We start from the raw sequence: 21971 nt of genomic DNA on the forward strand, positions 1-21971 counted from the left end.
ATGGTGCATCTGTTCCCGCACCATTACTGCACCGTAAGGCCGGGTTCTTACGTAGTGGAAACGCTGCACAATTTCCGCAATGGAATTGTGTGTGGAAATTCTGCAGCAAAAAAAAAAATCTCATACTTAGCCAGAACTCTCTGCTTCTGCGCCCAACCTGGCCCCCCAGGGATAAAATTTAATCCCATGTGACTTGTGCATCCAATCACAGGTTGCAGCGGCCTCATGGAATGAAATTTCATCGCAGGATCCCGGGCTTCAGGATGTCATGGGATGCATTGCCATGGTTACGGCCGGAGTATGATCGTGGATTTTTTTTCTAGCGCTGATTTCCGCAGCTGAAATTCCACCCGAAAAACTGCACCACAATGTGGTGCAGTTTTTCGGACAGAATGTGCTGCGGGTTCTAGGTCGGATACGCCGTGTAGTTTTACGTAGCGTATCCGACCCGTGGGAACCTGGCCTTAGGGTGCACTCACACGTGGCGTACTTTGTATTGTGTTTCGTTAGCATAAATATACGCTGCGGAAAACTTTACAATGTATACCTATGGGGAAAATATTCCACAATGCAAGAACTAGAGAAATCTGTCTAGTTGATGATTTTTGCGGTGTTTTTTACGGACGTTTTTGGAGCTGTTTTTCTATAGAGTCAATGAAAAACGGCTCCGATAACATCCCAAGAAGTGACATGCACTTCTTTTTACGGGCCGTCTTTTTACGGGCCGTTTTTTGAAACCGAGGTGTACAAAAACGCCCCGTCGGAACAGAACCCCGTATTTCCTATTGAAATCAATGAGCAGATGTTTAGAGGCGTTCTGCTTCCGTTTTTTCAGGCGTTTTTCGAGGCGTAAACGCCCCCCGAAATACGCCCGAAAATACTCTGTGTGAACATACTCTTACACTAACGGGAATTATTCAAAACGTACTATAAGGCTGAGTTCACACGTTGCGGATTTGTCACAGATTTTGTTGCGGTTTTGACGCAGATCTCACTCTTTTGCATTGAAAAGTGTAAAATCTGTGCTGAAAATCTGCGTCAAATTCGCGACGTGTTAACTCAGCCTTAGGGTGCAGGCGGAAATTTTGCCAGGATCTGGCAACGATCTGTGTATGGCACAAACCAACGATACCAGGAAGACAGGAGCGGCATGTATTATGTAAGCAACAGGAAATATATATTTTTATTCCATGAGTAAAAGGGATGGCCAATGTTTCATTTGGAACATAACATACAAGATTTTTTTTTAAAAACTATTGCTTGGGGCACTCGGTGGTTGAGAACCTTTATCTTTACTGCCTGTGATCTACGGGCGAAGGATGAAATCCACATATTACACATCCTATATGGGAAATGTTGTGTTCCAGCTAATAAAATGCTCCAGACAGGCAGGAAACACTGCCATCTGCTGGAAGCACTGGTTACTACATATGTGAAACAGTACTAAGCATACCGCGTCTACACAAATTATATATATATATATATATATATATATATATATATATATATATATATATATATATATATATATATATATATATATATATATATATATATCAGTAAAATCTATAGATATACACACACATTATGTTGCTCATGTTCCTGGACGAGCATTTATAAAGCTCGACCTTGTTTTTCCACGCAGCGAGTTAACGAATGTTCCATCGAAAAACTACAATAGTCACGTGTTATCTAACGTACGCACATACAATCATACATTCCGAGGGACGTATTAACTGCCCACAACCAATATGGCTGTGCGACGTTCATCCATTCTCAACAAGCTTTATTTCATTAACACAGTCTGAGGTTTCGCTTGACGACTTTTTACGTAGACGTAAGTCGCGGACATTACCCATGCGCAGTAGGGTTTCTTCTGCGTTCGGGCCACACGTGTGTATCGGTTGGCACGGAAAGCGTACTCATTAGAACGGGGCTGCATCTATAAAACGGTGAGTAGTGTAGTGAGTAGGTAATTATCTCCCTGGTAACCGTTCTGCCGCTTTTCTCAGCCTGGTTTTTGCATACACATACTATATAGCCCTGTCGTATCGGCATGGCCTCTCCCGTATATAGCACGTTTGTACATATAATAAACTGTTCCCATGCCTGTTGCTCCTGCCGTCACCGCTCATAAATGAATAACTTTTAAAACTAAAATTCCTTGAAATCGTTATTTGCTAGTAATAGACTGTAACAATGAGGACCACTCAAAAATGTTCCAGTAAGTCTCACACTAGTCTGCTTTTTAGAGCCAAGTCGTGGCCACCATGTCAGGTTTTGTTTTTTTAATGTTTCCCAACAAATCGTGACTGACCCCATTGACTTAGGGCTTATTCAGACGAACGGGATATACGTCCGTGCAACCAGCGTGATTCGCACGAACCTATATCTATGGGGCTGTGCAGACAGTTGCGTGAGACTGCTGTGAAAAACTCACGACATGTCCGCTCTTTGTGCGTATTTCGCCTATCACGCACCCATTGTAGTCAATGGGTGCGTGAAAATCACGCGCACCACACGGAAGCACTTCCGTGGGATGAGCGTGATTCGTGCAACAGTTGTCAAACTATGAATGTAAACAGAAAAGCACCACGTGCTTTTCTGTTTCCAAACGGAGTGTCATAATGATGGCGGCTGCGCTAAAATCACTCAGCCACGCATAATACGGGGCTGACACACGGAGCTGTTAAGTGCCTTTTGCGTGCGCAAAACTCACACACGCTCGTGTGAATCCGGCCTTATAATGCATTCTGTCTGGTTTCCGTTACAGTTCCGGTATTGTTTTTGCAAAAAAAAATGGGGCTGCACACTGTGACCCCCAATGAAAATAAATATTGCCAGTAAACAGCCTAAGTTTGTGAAAGTGCATGGCTTCTCCCCTTCTCTCAGTACAGTTGGGGCCTGTTCACATCAGCGTTGTCTTTCCGTTGAGGGGTTCCGTCTGAACTTTACGTCGGGGAAACACCTCAACGGAAAGGCAAACGGAAATCTTAGCTACCGTTTGCATCGCCATTGATCTTAATGCTAACGGTTTCCATTTGTCACCGTTGTGTTTGACTAAATCAATATCGCAGTCGGAATGGAAATAATAAAAGTAAAAATCCCCCTCTTTCCCTTATCAGTCCTTTATTATTAAAAAATAAACAAACCATACATAATTGGTATCGCCGCGTCCGTAACGGCCTGAATGACAAAAGTATTTTATTTATCCCGCGCGGTGAACGCCTTAAAAGAAAATAATAATAAACCGAACCACAATCACAATTGTTTGGTCACTTCACCTGCCAAAAAAATCGAATAAAAAGAAATCAAAATGTCGCATGTACCGAAAAATGGTGTTGATCGAAACTACAGTTCGTTACGCAAAAAATAAGTCCTCGCACGACTTTATTGATTGAAAAATAAAAAAGTTCTGGCTCTTAGAATAAGTATTTTATTGTGCAAATTCCATAAGACATTCAAAAAAACTATAAACATCTGGTATCGCCGTAATCGTATCGCCCCGCAGAATGAAGTGAATATGTCATTTATAGCGCACGGTAAAAATAGAATAAAAAAACAATAGTAGAATTGCTGTTTTTTAGTCACCACGCCACCTAAAAATAGAATAAAACTGATCAAAAAGTCACATGCACCCCAAGAAAACTACAATGGATTCCTCAAGGGGTCTAGTTTCCAGAATGGGGTCACTTTTCGGGGGTTTCCCCTGTACTGGTACCTCAGAGGCTCTGCAATACATGTGGGGTGTTGCGGTAATCGGGAGAAATTGATTTCCATATGTTGGGGGGGCTTTTTCTTCTTTTTAAAAATAAAAAATGTGCACGTTTTATCAGGAAAATGTGATTTTCAGTTTCACAGCCTAATTCCATGAAATGCAGCAAAAAAAAACCTGTGGGGTCTAAATGCCGACTATACCCCTCAATAAAGTGGGTTAATGAAAGTTTTTTCCAGAGATTACAAAGCAACTTTCATATGGCTCGATGGCGGAAACTAGCTGGTACTCTTTAAAACTCCTCAGAAATCTCACCTTGTAGTGATTAAAAAAAAAAGAATAATTACTAGTGACTCACTTGACTGAAGGGATTTTGAAGCTACTCAAAACATTCCTATGAACAACAATTTAAGAGTGATTATTATTATTTTTAGCGAGCGCTAAGAAGTGTAGGTTTAACGCAGCACGTATCGGACGACCACCCTAGAGTTATGCCATCTGTTATCAGTACAGAGCCTCTTTATTATTGGACACTAATGTGTTTTTGCGCCCGCAAAAGTCTGGATGAATTGCGGACCCATTTATTTCTATGGGCCCATACACACGACCGTGGTTTGCACGGACCTTGTGGGGGCCGCAATTGTGGACCGCAAAAACTCAGGACAAGTCATTTTACGGTCCGCCATTTCGGTCCGGCACCATTAAAATGAATGCACATCTTTTATGTGCATTGTCAGAGATTGCGGACAGCCCGCGGATGACACTCCGCGCCATCCGTGCCTGTAATCGCGGGCTGTGCACACGGTTACGGCCGTGTTCATGAGGCCTTAATGTCATCTATTTATTATTCGCTGCCAACATGTTCTAAATGCCTCACATTTCTTGTTTTTTTTTATAGAGCTTTCATTATGGAAGCAAAAGGCAAAAAACAGATGAAAACAAAACCGAAGCCTCAGCAGAAATCACCTAAGAGTGGCGTGTTTAAGAAAAAAGGTAAAACTATATTCATTTTCTAAATGGAATTGTACGTATTTATGAACGGAGCTTTCCGTCGGAGTGGAGCCCATTGATTTCAATGGTGACGGATGCGGTGCCAATGGTTTCCGTTTTGTCTCAGTTGTGCGAGTGTTCCATCGTTTTGACGGAATCAATAGCGTAGTCGACTATGCTATTCATAAAGTCAAAACCACGGAACCCTTGCACAACTGAGACAAACGGAAACCATTGGCACCGCATCCGTCACCATTGAAATCAATGACGATGGAAACAGAAACCTATGGTTTTTGTCAGTCAGGACACCATTCCGACGGAATTCAGATGTGAACGAAGCCTAACCAGTGCTTGTAAATGGTCATCAGATCTAGCCCAGCTATTATCAGACCTACCAAAACCTTTTTTCAATCTGATCACCGTGGTTGCTATAGGATACATTTTTCTTCTTCCTATCCTAGCAAAACCACTCTGTATGTATATGCGGAGCTCAGGTCAGTGTTACTATGGTTAGCCTGACATTTGTTCAAGCGAACATCATCAATCTTAGATTCCTGCCATAGTCTGATTTACTGTATTTAGTGTAATGTATGACTTCATCTACATCTGGGGTTGGCAACCTACGGCACCCGCTCTCAACGTGTCCAGAGCCGTTGTGTGCTGCAGCGCTGAACACATGGAGAGACACGGGCAGAGAGGGTTAGAGCGATGAGCGTGCCGCTTCCTTAGGACGGCAGAGCGGCACTTCAGTTTGAGCTATGAGATTGCTGATTTAATAATGAAGCGGCGCTCTGCTCTGCTGTTTGTGTTTCTCGGCGCTGAACACTGGGCAGCGCTGTTTTGTGTGCTTGGCAAAGACGCAATGCAGCACCACTCTTTGTCCTCTCTGTTCTCCTGATCGTCGTCGCCGCCGCCAACATTACGGGTTTACCTGTAAAATAAGAGCTACAAGTTAAAGGGGTTTTCCCACGAGGGACATTTATGACATATCCACAGGATATCAGAAAAAAGGAGATTTTTGAAGCAGCACTAGTCCCGAGTATGGTGCGGTGCACGCTGTCAAGCCAGGCAAACCCACTCCAGCACGATGTATATCCAAAGAAGTAGTAGGACAACAGCACACGTCTTCAAATCATCAAAGTGGTTTTATTGTCAAGACATCCACAAACGACAAGCAACGTTTCGACCCATAGTGAGTGAAGGGTCTTGACAAAGACCCTTCACTCACTATGGGTCGAAACGTTGCTTGTCGTTTGTGGATGTCTTGACAATAAAACCACTTTGATGATTTGAAGACGTGTGCTGTTGTCCTACTACTTCTTTGGATATCCACAGGATATGTCATAAATGTCAGATAGATGCGTGTCCCATCACTGGGACCTGTAGCTATCTCTAGAACGGGGCCCCTAATCCCTGTTCTACTTCTTTGTGTGTCGGCTGAAGGTGGAAACAGCGTAGCTCGCATGCTACGCTGCTTCCGTAACTGCTATTCACTACTATGGGAGTTACGGAAACAGCGTAGCTCTGGGGGCTATGCTGTTTTTGTAACTCCCAACCATAAAGTCAGGAAGTGGCCCGGAGTCCGTGATAGCAGACAAAGCTAGAATGGGGTTTAGGGGGCCCCGTTCTAGAGATAGGTGCGGGTCACAGAGGTGGGACCCGCATCTATCTGACATCTATGACATATCCTGTGGATATGTCATAAATGTCCCTCGTGGGAAAACCCCTTTAAAGTTCTGTTATAAATCACTGAAAATATTAAAAAATTCTGAGCAGATTTTTCTCAGGCACCCCCCCCCCCCCCCCAAGCTGGTGTTTAGCACCCCGCAGGAAAATCTCTGTGCAGCCCCCCACAAGTTGGTGTTTAGTAGCCACTCTTCTGTGAGCAGCCCCCCACAAGTTGGTGTTTAGTAGCCACTCTTCTGTGAGCAGCCCCCCACAAGTTGGTGTTTAGTAGCCGCTCTTCTGTGAGCAGCCCCCCACAAGTTGGTGTTTAGTAGCCACTCTTCTGTGAGCAGCCCCCCACAAGTTGGTGTTTAGTAGCCACTCTTCTGTGAGCAGCCCCCCACAAGTTGGTGTTTAGTAGCCACTCTTCTGTGAGCAGCCCCCCACAAGTTGGTGTTTAGTAGCCACTCTTCTGTGAGCAGCCCCCCACAAGTTGGTGTTTAGTAGCCACTCCTCTCCTGTGAGCAGCCCCCCACAAGTTGGTGTTTAGTAGCCACTCCTCTCCTGTGAGCAGCCCCCCACAAGTTGGTGTTTAGTAGCCACTCCTCTCCTGTGAGCAGCCCCCCACAAGTTGGTGTTTAGTAGCCACTCCTCTCCTGTGAGCAGCCCCCCACAAGTTGGTGTTTAGTAGCCGCTCTTCTGTGAGCAGCCCCCCACAAGTTGGTGTTTAGTAGCCACTCTTCTGTGAGCAGCCCCTACAAGCTGGTGTTTAGTAGCTGCTGTCTCCTGTGAGTATCTGTGTGAGCAGATCTCCTCACATATGAATTCCATCCTCAGCCCATCATGTAGGGGGCTTACTGTCAATCACTCTGGGGCCTGTTTTCTTCTCAGTCACCTCGTATTCACCACAGATCGATTTATCTTGGCAAAGAAAGTCAAGGACAAGGCACACGCTGAAATGTAAGTTTAATTGATTTATATCACATACCTGGTAACAGTTTGTCTTTTATGACTTTCATGTTTGCATGGCACACTGATAAAAAAATAAATTATCAAAGACTAAGTGTCTTTGATTATTTTTTTTTTATTATTATTATTTTTTTTTATCGTCACACCGTACAAAAAAGGTTGGCTACCCCTGATCTACTCTGCCGTAGGGAATAGAATCACTATCTGATGGTTATATAGGACAGCCACACAGAATTAAAAATTTCCCACCGTCCTTTAGGTTAAAGGGATATTTTCATCTCCGACATTTATAACATATTCACAGGATATGCCATAGCTATTCAACAGTGGCAGAGTGATTTATTTCCCAAGTGCATTGCTCATATGTTTCTACTGGAGTGTATAATCCTTTTCTTTCATGATCTTTATTGTAATATTTAGGGACACTGGTTGTATTCTTTGTCATCAGTGTGATTTTTCAGACATGATATAACTGGTATTGTCTGATCATTTTTCCCATACGTATACTACCTAGATAGATCTGAGTCTCACGCGATGACGCTGGCCTAGGAGTGTCTGAAGGAAACAGCCTCACGCTGATAGGTCTGCGTCAAAGGCTTTCTGCTAGCTCTGCCCGCTAGCCAGCGCTTAGTTTACATATTGTATAATAAATGAAAAAGGGTCAATATCTCAGCAACGGGGGGGACACAGAAGTAAGCAGCAAACACCACTGGACTCAGACACCGCGGCAATTACTAATAACTCACTTTGTAAGAGCTTGTGACAGCTCCTCCTCTTAGGGGTTTTCCGAGATTCTCCGCCCCCCCCCCCCCCAAATTTAATTTCCCCAACTGTAAGCAACTTGATGACCTCTTTTCTATGAAAAAATCACTACCTAACATGCCTCTCATACCCCGTAGGGTGCTGTTTGTTGACATGGCTCTGTGGGCATTTTTGTTTACTTACAGGCTCTGAGCAGCTTGTATTATGCTCCTCCCTGACATTCCGGTGTATCTCCTTACTCCCGGTTGTCACCGCCTGACATTCTGCGCTATAGAGAATAGGGATGCATCGAAACTTAGATACTGTTTCGATACTCTGCACCCCCAAACGGTTCGATACCGTTATTTCATGTATTTCGATCTCTGCGGCCGCACAGCTAAGTATAGTAATACATGAATGTTGTTAGAGCGGGGCTGCAGCTGTGTAATACAGTCAATGTCCCGCTCCTGACAAGTGCACGCCGTCTGGATGATGCGATGCGGCCAGCACTGCACTAATGAGCGGCGGCACTGAAGACCGAACATGGCGGGTGGACTGAAAAGCATCCCTATGTTCTGTCTTCAGCGCCTGAATCGCCGCTTATTAGTGCAGCACCGGCCGCATCACCTCCGGCTGACCACGCGCGCACCTAATGTCAGGAACGGGGCAATAGCTGTATTACACAGCTGCAGCCCCGCTCTAGAACGGCGGAGATCAGAGAAACCTCTTATCTCCGCCGTTATTCCCCTGAATGCTGCGATCAAAGCTGACTGCAGCATTCAGGGGAAAAGAAGGGGGGATGCCCCTGGATCGCATCACAGGAATCCCCAGGGCTGTCCTACCATATTTCCTGTTAGGGCATACTTAGGTATGTCCTAACAACTGCCTGTGTACGATCAGTACACAGGCTAATGTACTGTAATATAGATATGTCTGTGTGTACTCTCTGTATATAGATATATACCAGTACATTACTATCAGCGTATAGATATATGTCAGTACATTAACATTTAAAAATTAAGTAAAAACGTAAAGTAATATTAAATTTTAAAAAATACACATACACCTTTTTTACAATAAACATTAAAATAAGTCTGAATACATAAAATATACATATTCGGTATTGCCTCGGCTGTAATAACCTGCACAACAATTTTTTTGCATCATTTATGATGTACGCTGTAAAAAAATAAAATAAAAACTGCTTTCTTTCACTTATTGTGGGGCACGAGGTGTGATGAATTTAACCTCCATGTGCCTCACATTAATAGTAATTAACCCCATCATGTACCTCACACCTTAACCCATTATGACTGAGAAACATGATGGGGTTAATTACTATTAATGTGAGGCACATTCAAAATTCATCACGCACACCTCATGCCACACATCAGAAAATTGAAGAACTTTTTTTTATTTTTATTATTGTTGGCAAAGTATCGTTTTGGTATCGAAATCGCAATACTACACAAAGTATCGGTATCGAAGTCCAAATTCTGGTATCGTGACATCCCTAATAGAAAGTAGCGGGGACCGCGCATTTGCGTTCCCCTGCTGTGAAAGTACACGCCTCATTAGTGACATGTCGTATACTGGGCTAAGACTATTGGCTCCAAGCCTATGTGACCAGTATACAGCACCTCAGAAGAAAGTTAGGGAAATGTGACGTCCGAGGTCATGTGATGTGTGATGAGAGCAGAGGAACGGGGCACTTTTGAAATCGTAAGTTAATTAAAGAGTTAGTGTGGAGGAGAGCCTAAGAATAGTGACCACATAAAATGCAAACTCCGAAAACCCCTTTAAGGCCAAATGCACACGATGCGTATTACGTGCGGACTTGCCACACGTATTTTTGTGCGTAATGCAGTACCAGCAAAGTAAATGAGATTTCAAGAAATCTCATCTACACATTGCAGATTTTTTCTGCACGTAAATTGAAATCTGCGATGTGTAAATGAGATTTCAAGAAATCTCATTTACTTTGCTGGTACTGCATTATGCTGCGGATTTGCGCATTTTAAAATCCACAGCATGTCAATTTATCTTGCATTTCCGCTTGCGAATTGTAACTGATTAGAGTTAAAAAAAAACAAAAAAAAAACTATTTCCGCATCAAAATGTAAAAATGTGTAAAAAAAAAAATGCACTATTAGGTGCAGATTTTCCTGGGGTTTTGATGCGAGTTTTGTGCACCAAATTCTGCAATGTGTGCATGTAGCCTAATAGAAAAATAAAACAAGAGTATTCGAAGGAAAAAAGAAGGTGCCTATTTTATATTGTTTTTAAATATCATTATTGATAAATTCACAGAAGGTGATTCCTACTCTATAGCAATTTCATATGGATTCCTGAGTTTTTTTTTTTGTTTTTTTTTTAGTTCACCCTCTAGATTAGAACTGCTAGCCCATCATGGACATTTATGGCATATCCACAGGATATTCCATAAATGTCAGATAGATGCAGTTCCCACCTATGGGACCCGCATCTATCTCTTGAACGGGCCCCCTAAACCTTTGTATATGCCATAAATGTACCTGATGGGCAAACCACTTTACGGACGTTTTAGATGGGCCAATTTTCGAGCGAACGAGCGTTCACCGAACACTCGTTCCCGATCATTGCCCCGTGTAAACGGGCCAACGGTCAGCCGGTGAACGAGCAGACGCTCGTCCATCAGCTGATTGTGTGGTTTATGCAGCCCAAAATGTTTTCATTGTTGGCAGCACATCTCCCTGTGTAAACAGGGAGATGTGCTGCCAACATGATAGAAATGTGTGGGGACGAGCGATCGGAGTAACGAGCGCTCGTCCCCATACAGTGCTTCTTATGAAAGGAACTAACGAGGGCTCTCCAGTTTAATCTCCGTACTTGTAAGAAGTGTTCCTTGACAATAAACTGATCACATAGTGTACCGCTGCTGGGATCCCCAGTGATCAGCTGTAATCTGTGAGGAAACCTGACAGTAGGGGTTTAAATTTCCCTGCAGTGCCGCCACAGGGGAATTTAAGTATTACATAATGCCCATTCATATCGAAGTGTTGTCTGTATAATGCAGGACAGGTCCACCAGAGCGAGAGATGCTCTATGTAACCGCTCTCAAATCTGACCAAGAAATTAGGATCCAGAATAGGGGAAACCCCTATTTAACTCTGAATTCACGAATGGGGTGTATAACAATGGATGTTCTAAACTAGACAGCACTTTTAAATAGTAACTGCACTTATGCAAAACTTTTGTCACAGGGACATATCAGAAGATTTGAACGGTCAGGGTCCAGGTGCAGAAGTGCTCAGCGACCTGCGCTCCTTGTCAGCCTGAAGAGGGGCTCACATAGAACGTCTATGAGCCTGTCTTCAGCTTATCAAGGTGCACTAATCATAGCCAAAGGTGCAGAGCGCTCATCTGAGCGCTTCTGTCCCTTCGGTTCAGGGATGGGCCGTCACTTAGCACTCAGACCTGCACCGATAAAAACTTCTGATAGGTCTCTATGACCTATCAAAAGATCTGCGAAAATACATTTACTCTTTAAGCTCTTGCATACTGTGTGCATCATTTGTCTAAAATACTTCCTGTTATTTCTGGTTTTAGAAGTACTAGGCTCTATTTTGCCAGCTCATAGCTGTAGAGCTTAATTTTTTAATGCAGGCCCCCTCCCGCAGCCTTATTGACACTGTTTCTGAAATGAAATGTTTTTTTTTGTTTTTTTCGTTAGCACTTGGTACCCAAAAACATGGAAAAAATACAGAACAGAGCCCAAAGGTCAATCGTAAACCTATGAAGTTTGAAAAGGGCAACAAGAAACCGGACCATGCAGGAGGTAAAGCCGGTGTTAAACAGTTTACATCGAAAAACAGAAAACAGAATGATGGCTTCATAAACAAGAGAAAGCGACAAGGAGAGGATCAAGAAAGTGGTGCGTTACTTAAAACTGTCTACAGTTATTTTAGCTGGAATGGACTTGAATATAAAATACATATTTAAATATTACATATTGAGGGTTATTCACTGGTTAATCCAATTTACCATTTTAGTTTAAAGAGGCTCTGTCACCAGATTATAGGTGCCCTATCTCCTAGGCAGACATGCAGGTTGCACTCGTGTCACTGTAAACCACCCTTTTAGACTATATGTCCCAGCAACCCTTGTTTTCTAGTCCCTACACCACACCCCTTACATTGAAAACATAGCTCACAATAACAAAGTCTGACAAATTATCTTTTTATAGAGTTTTCATACAGGAGTACAAAAGAATATTTGAGAGGGTGAGGTAGATGTAAAGAATTCTATGTGGATATATGGGCTATCATTGCAAAGACTGCGCATGCACAGATTCCTTGAAACTCTGCCAGTACTTTGTTAGCTTCCTTTTTGGGGTCTGGAATAGAAGTTCTGATAACCTGACAAGCCTTTACACCGGGTTAGTTTTGAGACTATTACTAGTCAGATGTACTCTGAAATATGGTCAGGTTCTTTCCCATTATTAGAATTGGATGATTCTGCAGGCACGTGCTCTTTTTGTATGACAAAGGAAATCTGTATTAATCGATGGTTTAGAAAAGACTGAACAATTTATTAAATCACTTTCTCCTGTCACAGGCTCTGAAGCCAAGAAACCAAAGTGGGATGACTTCAAAAAGCAGAAAAAGGAGTTAAAGCAGACCCGACAGAGTAATGACAAAAGTAATTATGAAATCATGTCAAAGTCCAAGCAGATTTGGGAGAATATCAGAAGGTATGCTTCTAGGAGCCATTACATCCAGTTACCATAATGCAACGAGAATGACCCTTCTTCTTAATTGTGTTGTAACAGTATCCTAATTATACAAAAGGTTATGTAGTGGCCAAAGAAGTATGTAAGCATATTAAGGATAAAAAAATAAAGATAAAACAGATGTAGATAGAATATACCAAAAATATTTGATTAGCTGGGGTCTGGTCACGACACTGGAGGTCCCATGGCCCCTGTCATACAGATCAAAGAGGGGAGGGGAGTGGTGTCCTAAAGAAAATGTCTAATTGTATCGTAAAGACAATTCCTTATTGGGTTATTACAATTAAATTGAATACCGTAATAAGACAACAACTGGATCGGTTGTTATTACCCCAGTATTGACCATGTTTTGAGTGCCAGATTTTACCTTCCACTTAGATAAATAACATACATGTATTTTTTTTTTTATCCCCAGAAGTGTAATAACCCATACAATAAATGCAGAAACACTTTATAGCACATGCACCTGACCGTATTACTGTACCGCCATGAGCCGGTGATTTCGGTTTCACATATTCCATTGCGTGCCATATTGCGGAGCATTAGTTGTAGGGGAGAATACGGTGTCTCTTGAGTGCCTATTCATCTGTGATAAGAACCCTTAGGGACTCCATGGTGAGTAGAAATAAAACCCAGAGAGGCCAGAAAAGTAAACAGAAAAAATTATGCCTTCTGAAATGCCGAGGGATTAAAAAAAAAACCTTAAGTCTACACACACACACACACACATGTGAATTTGGTTGTGATTGCGTGGAAGATGTGTAATGTAGTACAGTACAATGCACAGGAATATAGATCAGATCTAGAAAATCCAATTAACATGCAGTGGGAAAAATTGGAGAGCATGGTGAGCTGTCATTGTATGGCCATATGGTTATTGTTTAAAAAGTAGCAGACGTTGACTATATAAATTATTTGCAGAAAACGACTGTAATGCAAATTAGTTTTATAAATTCGACACTGTTTTAGATATAGCTTTATTATTGCTTGTTTACATAGTTGGTAGAGTTTACATTTGTATTAATCCTTGTAAAGATAATTTACGTTCTGTTTTTCCTTTTTGTGTCCAGAAAAGACTGTGATGCCAAAAAGAGATCCAAACTGATGGATGAACTGGAGAAGATGCTTCGAGGGAATGTGAAAAGCGTAAGTTGAGCTGATCCTTCAGCCAGGGTCGGACCACATCATATGACAATTACACGCTCTATGCTCAGGATTTAATTGCTTTTACTTAGGAAAGAATCAATGAGAGCAGCTGAATGTAAGAAACATAAGTCAGTGTAACTAGATTACATAACTGGTCAATCTACATTACAGTTACATGTGCCTTTTTAGTTTCTCTTGAGAGCTGATTATTGGAGTGTATGTGAAAGGAAGTCTGATACATATAAGCAGTTATTCTATTTATACCCTTAACATTCTGTTGGTACATATTGGACCTCAAAATATATGTTCTCTACTCCGTACTATCATCGTAACATTCCACTTTACTGTCAGCAGAAAATATATACACACATAAGGTACAGTGCATAAAATATTAGGGTAATGCATAACCAGCAGTTTGTTGTTGCTCTAAATAGAATCCGAAGGATCCATCTGAAAATATAGCTGGTGAATTAGAGTTTTCCATTAGGTTCCCTGTCACCGTGCAAGGGTCAAAAGATATTATTTGCAGTTAAAGAGGCTCTGTCACCACAGTATAAGTGCCCTATATTGTACATGATGTGATCGGCGCTGTAATGTAGATTACAGCAGTGTTTTTTTATTTAGAAAAACAATCATTTTTGACGGAGTTATGACCTATATTAGCTTTATGCGAATGAGTTTCTTAATGAACAACTGGGCGTGTTCTACTTTTTGGCCAAGTGGGCGTTCTGGAGAGAAGTGTATGAGGCTGACCAATCAGCGTCATACACTTCTCCCCATTCATTTACACTGCACATAGCGATATAGCTATATCGCTATGTGCAGCCACATAAACACACTATAACGTTACTGCAGTGTCCTGACAATGGATATACATTACCTCCAGCCAGGACGTGATGTCTATTCAGAATCCTGACACTTTTCTAACACAATCCCGACACTACAGCACAGGAAGCGTAATCTAGTTTGAAATGACAGGTTACATCGTAATCTCGCGAGATTACACTTGCATTGCTGTAAATATCACACAGACGCTACAGAAGTATCAGGATTCTGAATAAACATCACGTTTCGGCTGGAGGTAATGTATATTCATTGTCAGGACACTGCAGTAACGTTATAGTGTGTGTATGAGGCTGCACATAGCGATATAGCTATATCGCTATGTGCTGTGTAAATGAATGGGCAGAAGTGTATGACGCTGATTGGTCAGCGTCATACACTTCTCTCCACAACGCCCACTTGGCCAAAAAGTAAAACACGCCCAGTTGTCCATTAAGAAACTCATTAGCATAAAGCTACAATAGGTCATAACTCTGGGCACCGGATGTCTATGCCGGAAGCAGATGGCTCTGGTTACAGCATAGCGGCCGAGCTGCAGTACTGCAGCTCTTCTCCTATTCAAGCAGAGTTGCTGTTCTGCAGCACGGCCGCTATGTGGTAGTCTGAGCTATCTGCTCCTGGCTTATAATTCTGCATACCCTTCATAACATCCGTGCGCACAGGCAGCTGGAGCAGCTTATCGGTGTGCGGTCCGGGTGTTGGACCCCCACCGATCATATACTGATGACCTATCCTGTGGATAGGTCATCGGTTGTCTGTGCGTGGACAACCCTTTTAACACTATGGTAAAACTAGGTCATATCTTTTTAATAATCTTACTCGCTTTTGATATTCCGTGTGGCTCAACAGTATCTATTGTATTTAATAGTGGCTCACCACATACGAAAGGTTGGGAACCTCTGCTAAAGATCGTACCACAACAGTGTATTGTCTACGCCACACTTGTACCTTTTTATAGTTCACTGTATATGGAAACGTTTAGTTTGCTGAAAGAAATCGGAGCAGTTTGAATTTCCCTCACTGATTCCTTTTTGGATTTCTTCCACTATTAGTGGGAGTAATTCTGTTTAAGTGAAGTGTTCACTGTGAAGTCCCTTTAATAAGTTAGGGAATTGCATCTTCCATATATAAATGATTTGGCAATGGGGAGAGCAGCAGGAAGGGAATCCAAATGTTCAGATGCTTTCCACGTTCCAGGTTGTGTTTGTTCTGTGCTGATTTGAACAGCCTCTCTGCTCTCCATTAAGGATACTGGGAATGTGGGGAATTTGAGCTCCTCACATCTGCTATATTATCCCAATTGTTATTAGGTTGGACTAACACCAAGATCAATGCGGTTTCTAAATTCACTACAGGGAAAGGCACTTTCATTGTTAATGGCCATGTGGTAAACTGGCGTCTAGCTGCGTAACGGTGCGGCCATTTACAATAAGGCCTCATTTACACAACCGTAGAGGTGTGCACGGTGCGTAAGTACGGCATAGATAGGCCGCGGAGTGTCATTCGTGGGCCGTCCGCAATGACTGACCCTGCACACACAATATGTGCATGGATTTCGATGAGCCCGGACCGCAATTTCGGACCGTATAATGACATGTCCTGTGTAAACTACTGTCGTGTCTATTGGCCCATAGGATATCATGTGTTCTATACTATCCGCAATTGCGGATAGTATATGGCCGCAAATTCACGGCCGTGTGTGTGAGACTTTAAAGTAATTTTTTTCCTGTAGTCAATTTTGAAAAATGCGCCGATCTATGTGTTGGCACGATTTCGGACACAATGCGTCCACACATAGTTTTGCTGCGTTTTTCATAACATTTTTTTTAGGTCAAAAACGCTGCAGCCAAATGTTGTTTTAATGTTTCTATAGTGAAATATTAACTCCTTAACGCCGAAGGACGGATATATCCGTCCTCAGCAGCTGCTGGTTCGCGCAGGAGGACGGATATATCCGTCCTGTGATGGCGCGGGTACTGCCAGTGTACCCACGCGATCAGCGGCAGGAGCACGGCTTTTATACACAGCCTGGCTCCTGCTGCAACTGCCGGAATCGAAGCACGCTCCGATTCCGGCAGTTTAACCCATTAACCCCTTAGTGACCAGCCCATTTTAGGCCTTAATGACCAAGCTATTTTATTCGTTTTTCTATAGTCGCATTCAAAGAGCTATAACGTTTTTCTTCGTCTACATAGCTGTATGAGGACTTGTTTTTTGCGGGATTAGTTGTGCTTTTTAATGGCACCATTTTTGGGTACATATAATTTTTATATTAACTTTTATTAACCTTTTTGGGGGGGATTATAACAAAAACCTGAAATTCCGCCATTGTTCTATGCGTTTTTAAATTGACGCCGTTCACTGTGCGACGTAAATAACATGTTACCTTTTATTCTATGGTTCGGTACGATTACGGCGATACCACATATGTAGAGTTTTTTTTATGTTTTACGACTTTTGCACAATAAAAACACTTTTGAACTAAAATTATTTGTTTTTGCATCGTCGCTTTCCAAGAGCCGTCACTTTTTTATTTTTCCATCAATGTAGTGATTTTTTGGGCTTGTTTTCTGCGGGACAAGACGTAGTTTTGAATGGTACTGTTTTGGGGGGTGCATGGGACTTATTGATTCATTTTTATTATGACTTTTTTGGGGGGCAATGGAAAAAAATGGCAATTTCGCCATGGTTTTTTGCGTTTTTTTTTACGGTGTTCACCTTGCGTTTTAAATGACATATTAACTTTATTAATGGAGTCATTACGGTCGCGGCGATACCACATATGTGTACTTTTTTTTTTTTTTTTGGACTTTTACTAAATAAAAACACTTTTTATGGAAAAAAATGATTTTATTTATTTTACTGTACTTTTTATTAATAATCTTTATTTCACTTTGATGACTTATTTTATTAGTCCCTCTAGGGGACTTTACTGTGCGATCTTCCGATCGCTGCTATAATGCTTTGGTATACTTCGTATACCAGAGCATTATTGCCTGTCAGTGTAAATCTGACAGGCAATCTGTTAAGTCGTGCCTCCGGCGCGTCCTAACAGGCATATGTCCAGGGCAGACCTAAGGGCTTTTATCAAGCCCCCGGCTGCCATGACACCCCATCGGAGACCCGCGATTGCATTCGCGGGCCGCCGATGGGTGACAGAGGGAGCTCACTCACTTTGTAAAGAAAGTTAAATGCCGCGGTCGCTATTGACGGCGGCATTTAACGGGTTAAACGGCCGCGATCGAAGTAAACTTCGATCGCGGGCGTTGGAGCAGGAGCTCAGCTGTCATCAGAACTTAGACTAGGCTGACGTGAAAAGGCGTCAGCCTAGCCTAAAGCCCATTAGTGACTCATGTGAAAAGGCGTATTGGTGGTCACTAAGGGGTTAAATGCCGCTGTCAATAGTGACAGCGGCATCTAATGTGTTTGACAAAGGGAGGGAGCTCCCTCTGTCACCCGATCGGCGCCCCCGCAAACAAATCGCGGGTCGCCGTCGGGTTTCCATGACAGCCGGGGGTCTAACAAAGACCCCCAGGTCTGTCTTCCACAACTGCCTGTTAGACGATGCCGGTGGCATGACCTAACAGGTTGCCTGTCAGTTTTACACTGACAGGCAATAATGCTTTGGTATACTAAGTATACCAAAGCATTATATATGCGATCGGCACATCGCATAGTGAAGTCCCCTGGTGGGACTTAAAAAAAAAATGTCAATCAGTTAAATAAAGTTTGTTGAAAAAAAATAATAATAATTACAGTCAAAATCAAATAAAACAACTTTTTTTGCCCAGAAAGTGGTTTTATTCAGTAAAAGTGTCAAAACACATGCACATACACATATATGGTATCCCCGCGATCGTAACGACTTGACCAATAAAATGAACACATTAATTAAACCGCCGGATGAACGGCGTCCAAAAAAACAACGGCAAAATTCTCTCTTTTCTCCCATTCCCCCCATAAAAAATAAAATAAAAGTTAATCTATAAGTCCTATGTACCCCAAAATAGTACTAATGAAAACTACACATTGGCCCGCAAAAATCAAGCCCACATACGGCCACATCGACGGAAAAATAAAAAAATGACGGCTCTTGGAATGCGGCGATGGAAAAACAAGTAATTTTTTCCTAAAAGGGTTTTTATTGTGCAAACGTAGGAAAACATATAAAACCTTTACATATTTGGTATCCCTGTAATTGTGCCGACCCATAGAATAAAGTTAACATGTTATTTACGCTGCATAGTAAACGGCGTAAATTTATAATGTGAAAATCAATGCTGGAATAGCTGCTTATTTTCAATTCTCTCCTAAAATAAAGTTAATAAAAGTTAATCAATATATTATAAGCATCTAAAAATGGTACAATTACAAAATACAACTCGTCCCGCAAAAAACAAGCCCTTATACGGCTATGTCGACGGGAAAAAAAGTTACGACTCTTGAAATGCGACCGTGAAAAAACAAAAAATAATCCTTGGTCATTAACGTGCAAAATGGCCCGGTCATTAAGGGGTTAAAAAAGCTTCATACGAGGCGTTTGGTTTGTGGCGTTAGTTGGGTCCAGTGGCATTTTTTTTCAAAACGCAGCATGCTCTGGGTATGGTTTTTTTTGTGGTATTTTTCCCATAAGCTTTTCGATAGGACTTTAAAAACAGCAGAAAAAAAATCTTGTTCACAGCATGCTCTGGGTATGTTGATTTTAATTTTTTTTCTGGTGTTTAAAAAAAACATTTACATACGTTTTAATGCAGTTTTTAAATGCCGGACAAAAACTCCTTATGAAGGAGGCACACGTGGCGGATTTGTAGTGGATTTTTCGCGGCAAAGCCACAGCAAAATCTGCACGTGTAACTCGGATTTTGTTACAGATTTAACCCCTTCTACATCCACGACAGAATGAGCATACTTCGGGTTTTAAAATCTGCATCCAGCTCTTATCTGTGTGGAAAATATTCCACAGCATGTGGATGAGATTTGTTCAAATCCTATCTACATAACTGGGACTGTAATCCGCTGCGGTTGGGTACCCATACACATGGCAGATTTCTTGCAGATTTTTGTAACAGGAAGTTTTGGTGCAGATTTTACCTTCTGCTTTTAAAAAGGTGAATTCTGCTGTGAACATCTATATCAGAATGATCATGCTGCGGATTTAAAAATTCTCAGCAGGCTCTGATTTCATGCTATGAAATTGTCCCACAGCATGGGGTAGAGATTTGTTCAAATCCACGTGGATGGTACTGTCATCCGCTGCAGATTTTCTGTGTGCAAAGCCGCATGGAAAATCTGCAGCATTTCTGTCTTGTGTGCAGGGGGGCCTAAAGTGAGTTGTTTGGATAATAGAAGTATGTTGGGGCATTGCTACTTATGTTGGTAACTAATATTTTATCTAAAGCACCTTTTAACTAGAGTCATTTAAGATATATCTGAGTGTGTTTCTTTCTATATAATAAACAAGTTCACTCTCCTGTCCGGAAACCTATGATTTGGGAATCTTTCCTCCTTTGAACATAAATACTGTATGTTGGTTGGGACAGGGTCCGTAGACTTTGGAAGGCCACATGTGCAGATTATGTGTTGATCAGTTTAGAAGGTTTCTTTGGTAATCTATCGAATAGTAATTTGTATTGCTGAGTTTACTGGGGAAATATAAAATATAGGTTTCTGTTTGCCCTTTTAACCATGTATTATGTAACTGGAATGTATTGTCCCCACAGATTGCATTTGCCCACGATACTACCAGAGTGATCCAATGTTATATAAAACATGCAGATGAGAAAAGAAGGAATGCTATATTTGAAGAACTTAAAGGTATCGTATTGTTTACTTGTGTGCATTGATTCTTTCATGCCAACCATTTAAAGTCTGGTATTGTTTCATTATGCAAGGAAGAGCTGATGCCATGTGTATAGCTCGAGGCAAACCTGGAACAGATCAGCCATTAATACGATTAAGTTCCTTTCATAACCTCAAGGATTATTAAGGTTTATTAAGATGAAAATGGTTGAGTTGAGAAGAGTTTAAAGTGACCCTTCAGGGAAAAAGCTGAAACTGCCACTTTAATTTGGAGGGAAGGCACCAACCCCACCCATAATTATACTTCCCTAATGCCCACCTTACAGAGATTCATGGGGGTCTCTCTGCGACCAGCGCTTTCACTGCGGCAGCTTGTTCAGGCTCTGATGAACAGTTCTCATAAGCTGTCTGGGAACCCGTTAAGGAAATAACTCTTTGACAGCGTGGCTTTCTTTCTCATCCGAGTCAACACTTTGGAGTTAAAGCTGCCGCTGGCACCCCAGACAATTAGTTGTTTTTGCCAGGGGAAGCAGTGGCCATCCAGGCGCATTGCCTACAGTTGTCATAATACTAGGATGGTTTGAGTCTGCCAGTGTGAGAGCAACTCTTTGTGAGAGGCCGCCCTTTGCCCTGGCTCATAGAGGGGGGGGCGGGGGAGTCCCGGGTCATGTGATATATAAGAGAGTTGGAGTTATGAAATTAATTAAACTGTGCATTAAAGTTTCCATGAACACAGGACATGATCTGTTCAAATGATCCATTGATAATGTATTCTAAATATTTTATGTATCCTACAGAACACATAGTGGACTTGAGCAAGTCTAAATATGCCCGAAATATTGTGAGGAAGTTCCTTATGTATGGGTAAGTTATTATATTATGCCCCGTTATATAAATCAAGCTATTTCACATGGCCTTTATAGATTCAGTAAAAAAATCATGTTTGCGCTAAGTAGTGGGTGGATGGGCCGCAAGCACTGCAACTTTACTGGCGTTAAGACGGTTTGTAACCCAATCAAAGTCTGCAAACAGTACATTATTGTGACCCTACAAAAAACTTATAATTTTAGGTTTCTAACAAATATCAATATTTGTCTACATTTAAAAGACAAAAATATCACAGCTACAATAAGCTGAGTACTACAGGTGTTCTACCAAAAAACACCGCAACCCTAGATCCACTGCACATAAGTATAGATTGTCATTGAGTGCCAGTACCAATAAATCGCTAAATGTAAAATATACATGGGAATTAGTTTTGTTTGCAGAGGATGATGCAAAGTAACAGCTTCGCTAAGCAGTACTCTGTGTGTTCTGTGCTCTACCCTATGT

General features: G+C 41.9%; 1 protein-coding gene across 1 annotated transcript in view; it reads left to right on the forward strand.

Annotated features, from left to right (window-relative positions):
- The first annotated feature begins 1810 nt into the window (after positions 1-1810).
- The window catches only part of PUM3 (pumilio RNA binding family member 3), a 64804-nt gene continuing 44643 nt past the window's right edge, over positions 1811-21971 (forward strand). The window contains exons 1-7 of the mRNA XM_075827597.1: positions 1811-1952; positions 4614-4708; positions 11793-11993; positions 12677-12812; positions 13922-13997; positions 20561-20654; positions 21437-21503. Of these exons, the coding sequence (XP_075683712.1) occupies positions 4624-4708; positions 11793-11993; positions 12677-12812; positions 13922-13997; positions 20561-20654; positions 21437-21503 (659 nt within the window). The 5' untranslated portion in view covers positions 1811-1952; positions 4614-4623. The remainder of the gene's footprint in view (positions 1953-4613; positions 4709-11792; positions 11994-12676; positions 12813-13921; positions 13998-20560; positions 20655-21436; positions 21504-21971) is intronic.

This window comes from Rhinoderma darwinii, chromosome 1 (genome assembly GCF_050947455.1).
Source record: "Rhinoderma darwinii isolate aRhiDar2 chromosome 1, aRhiDar2.hap1, whole genome shotgun sequence".
Lineage (NCBI taxonomy): Eukaryota > Metazoa > Chordata > Amphibia > Anura > Rhinodermatidae > Rhinoderma > Rhinoderma darwinii.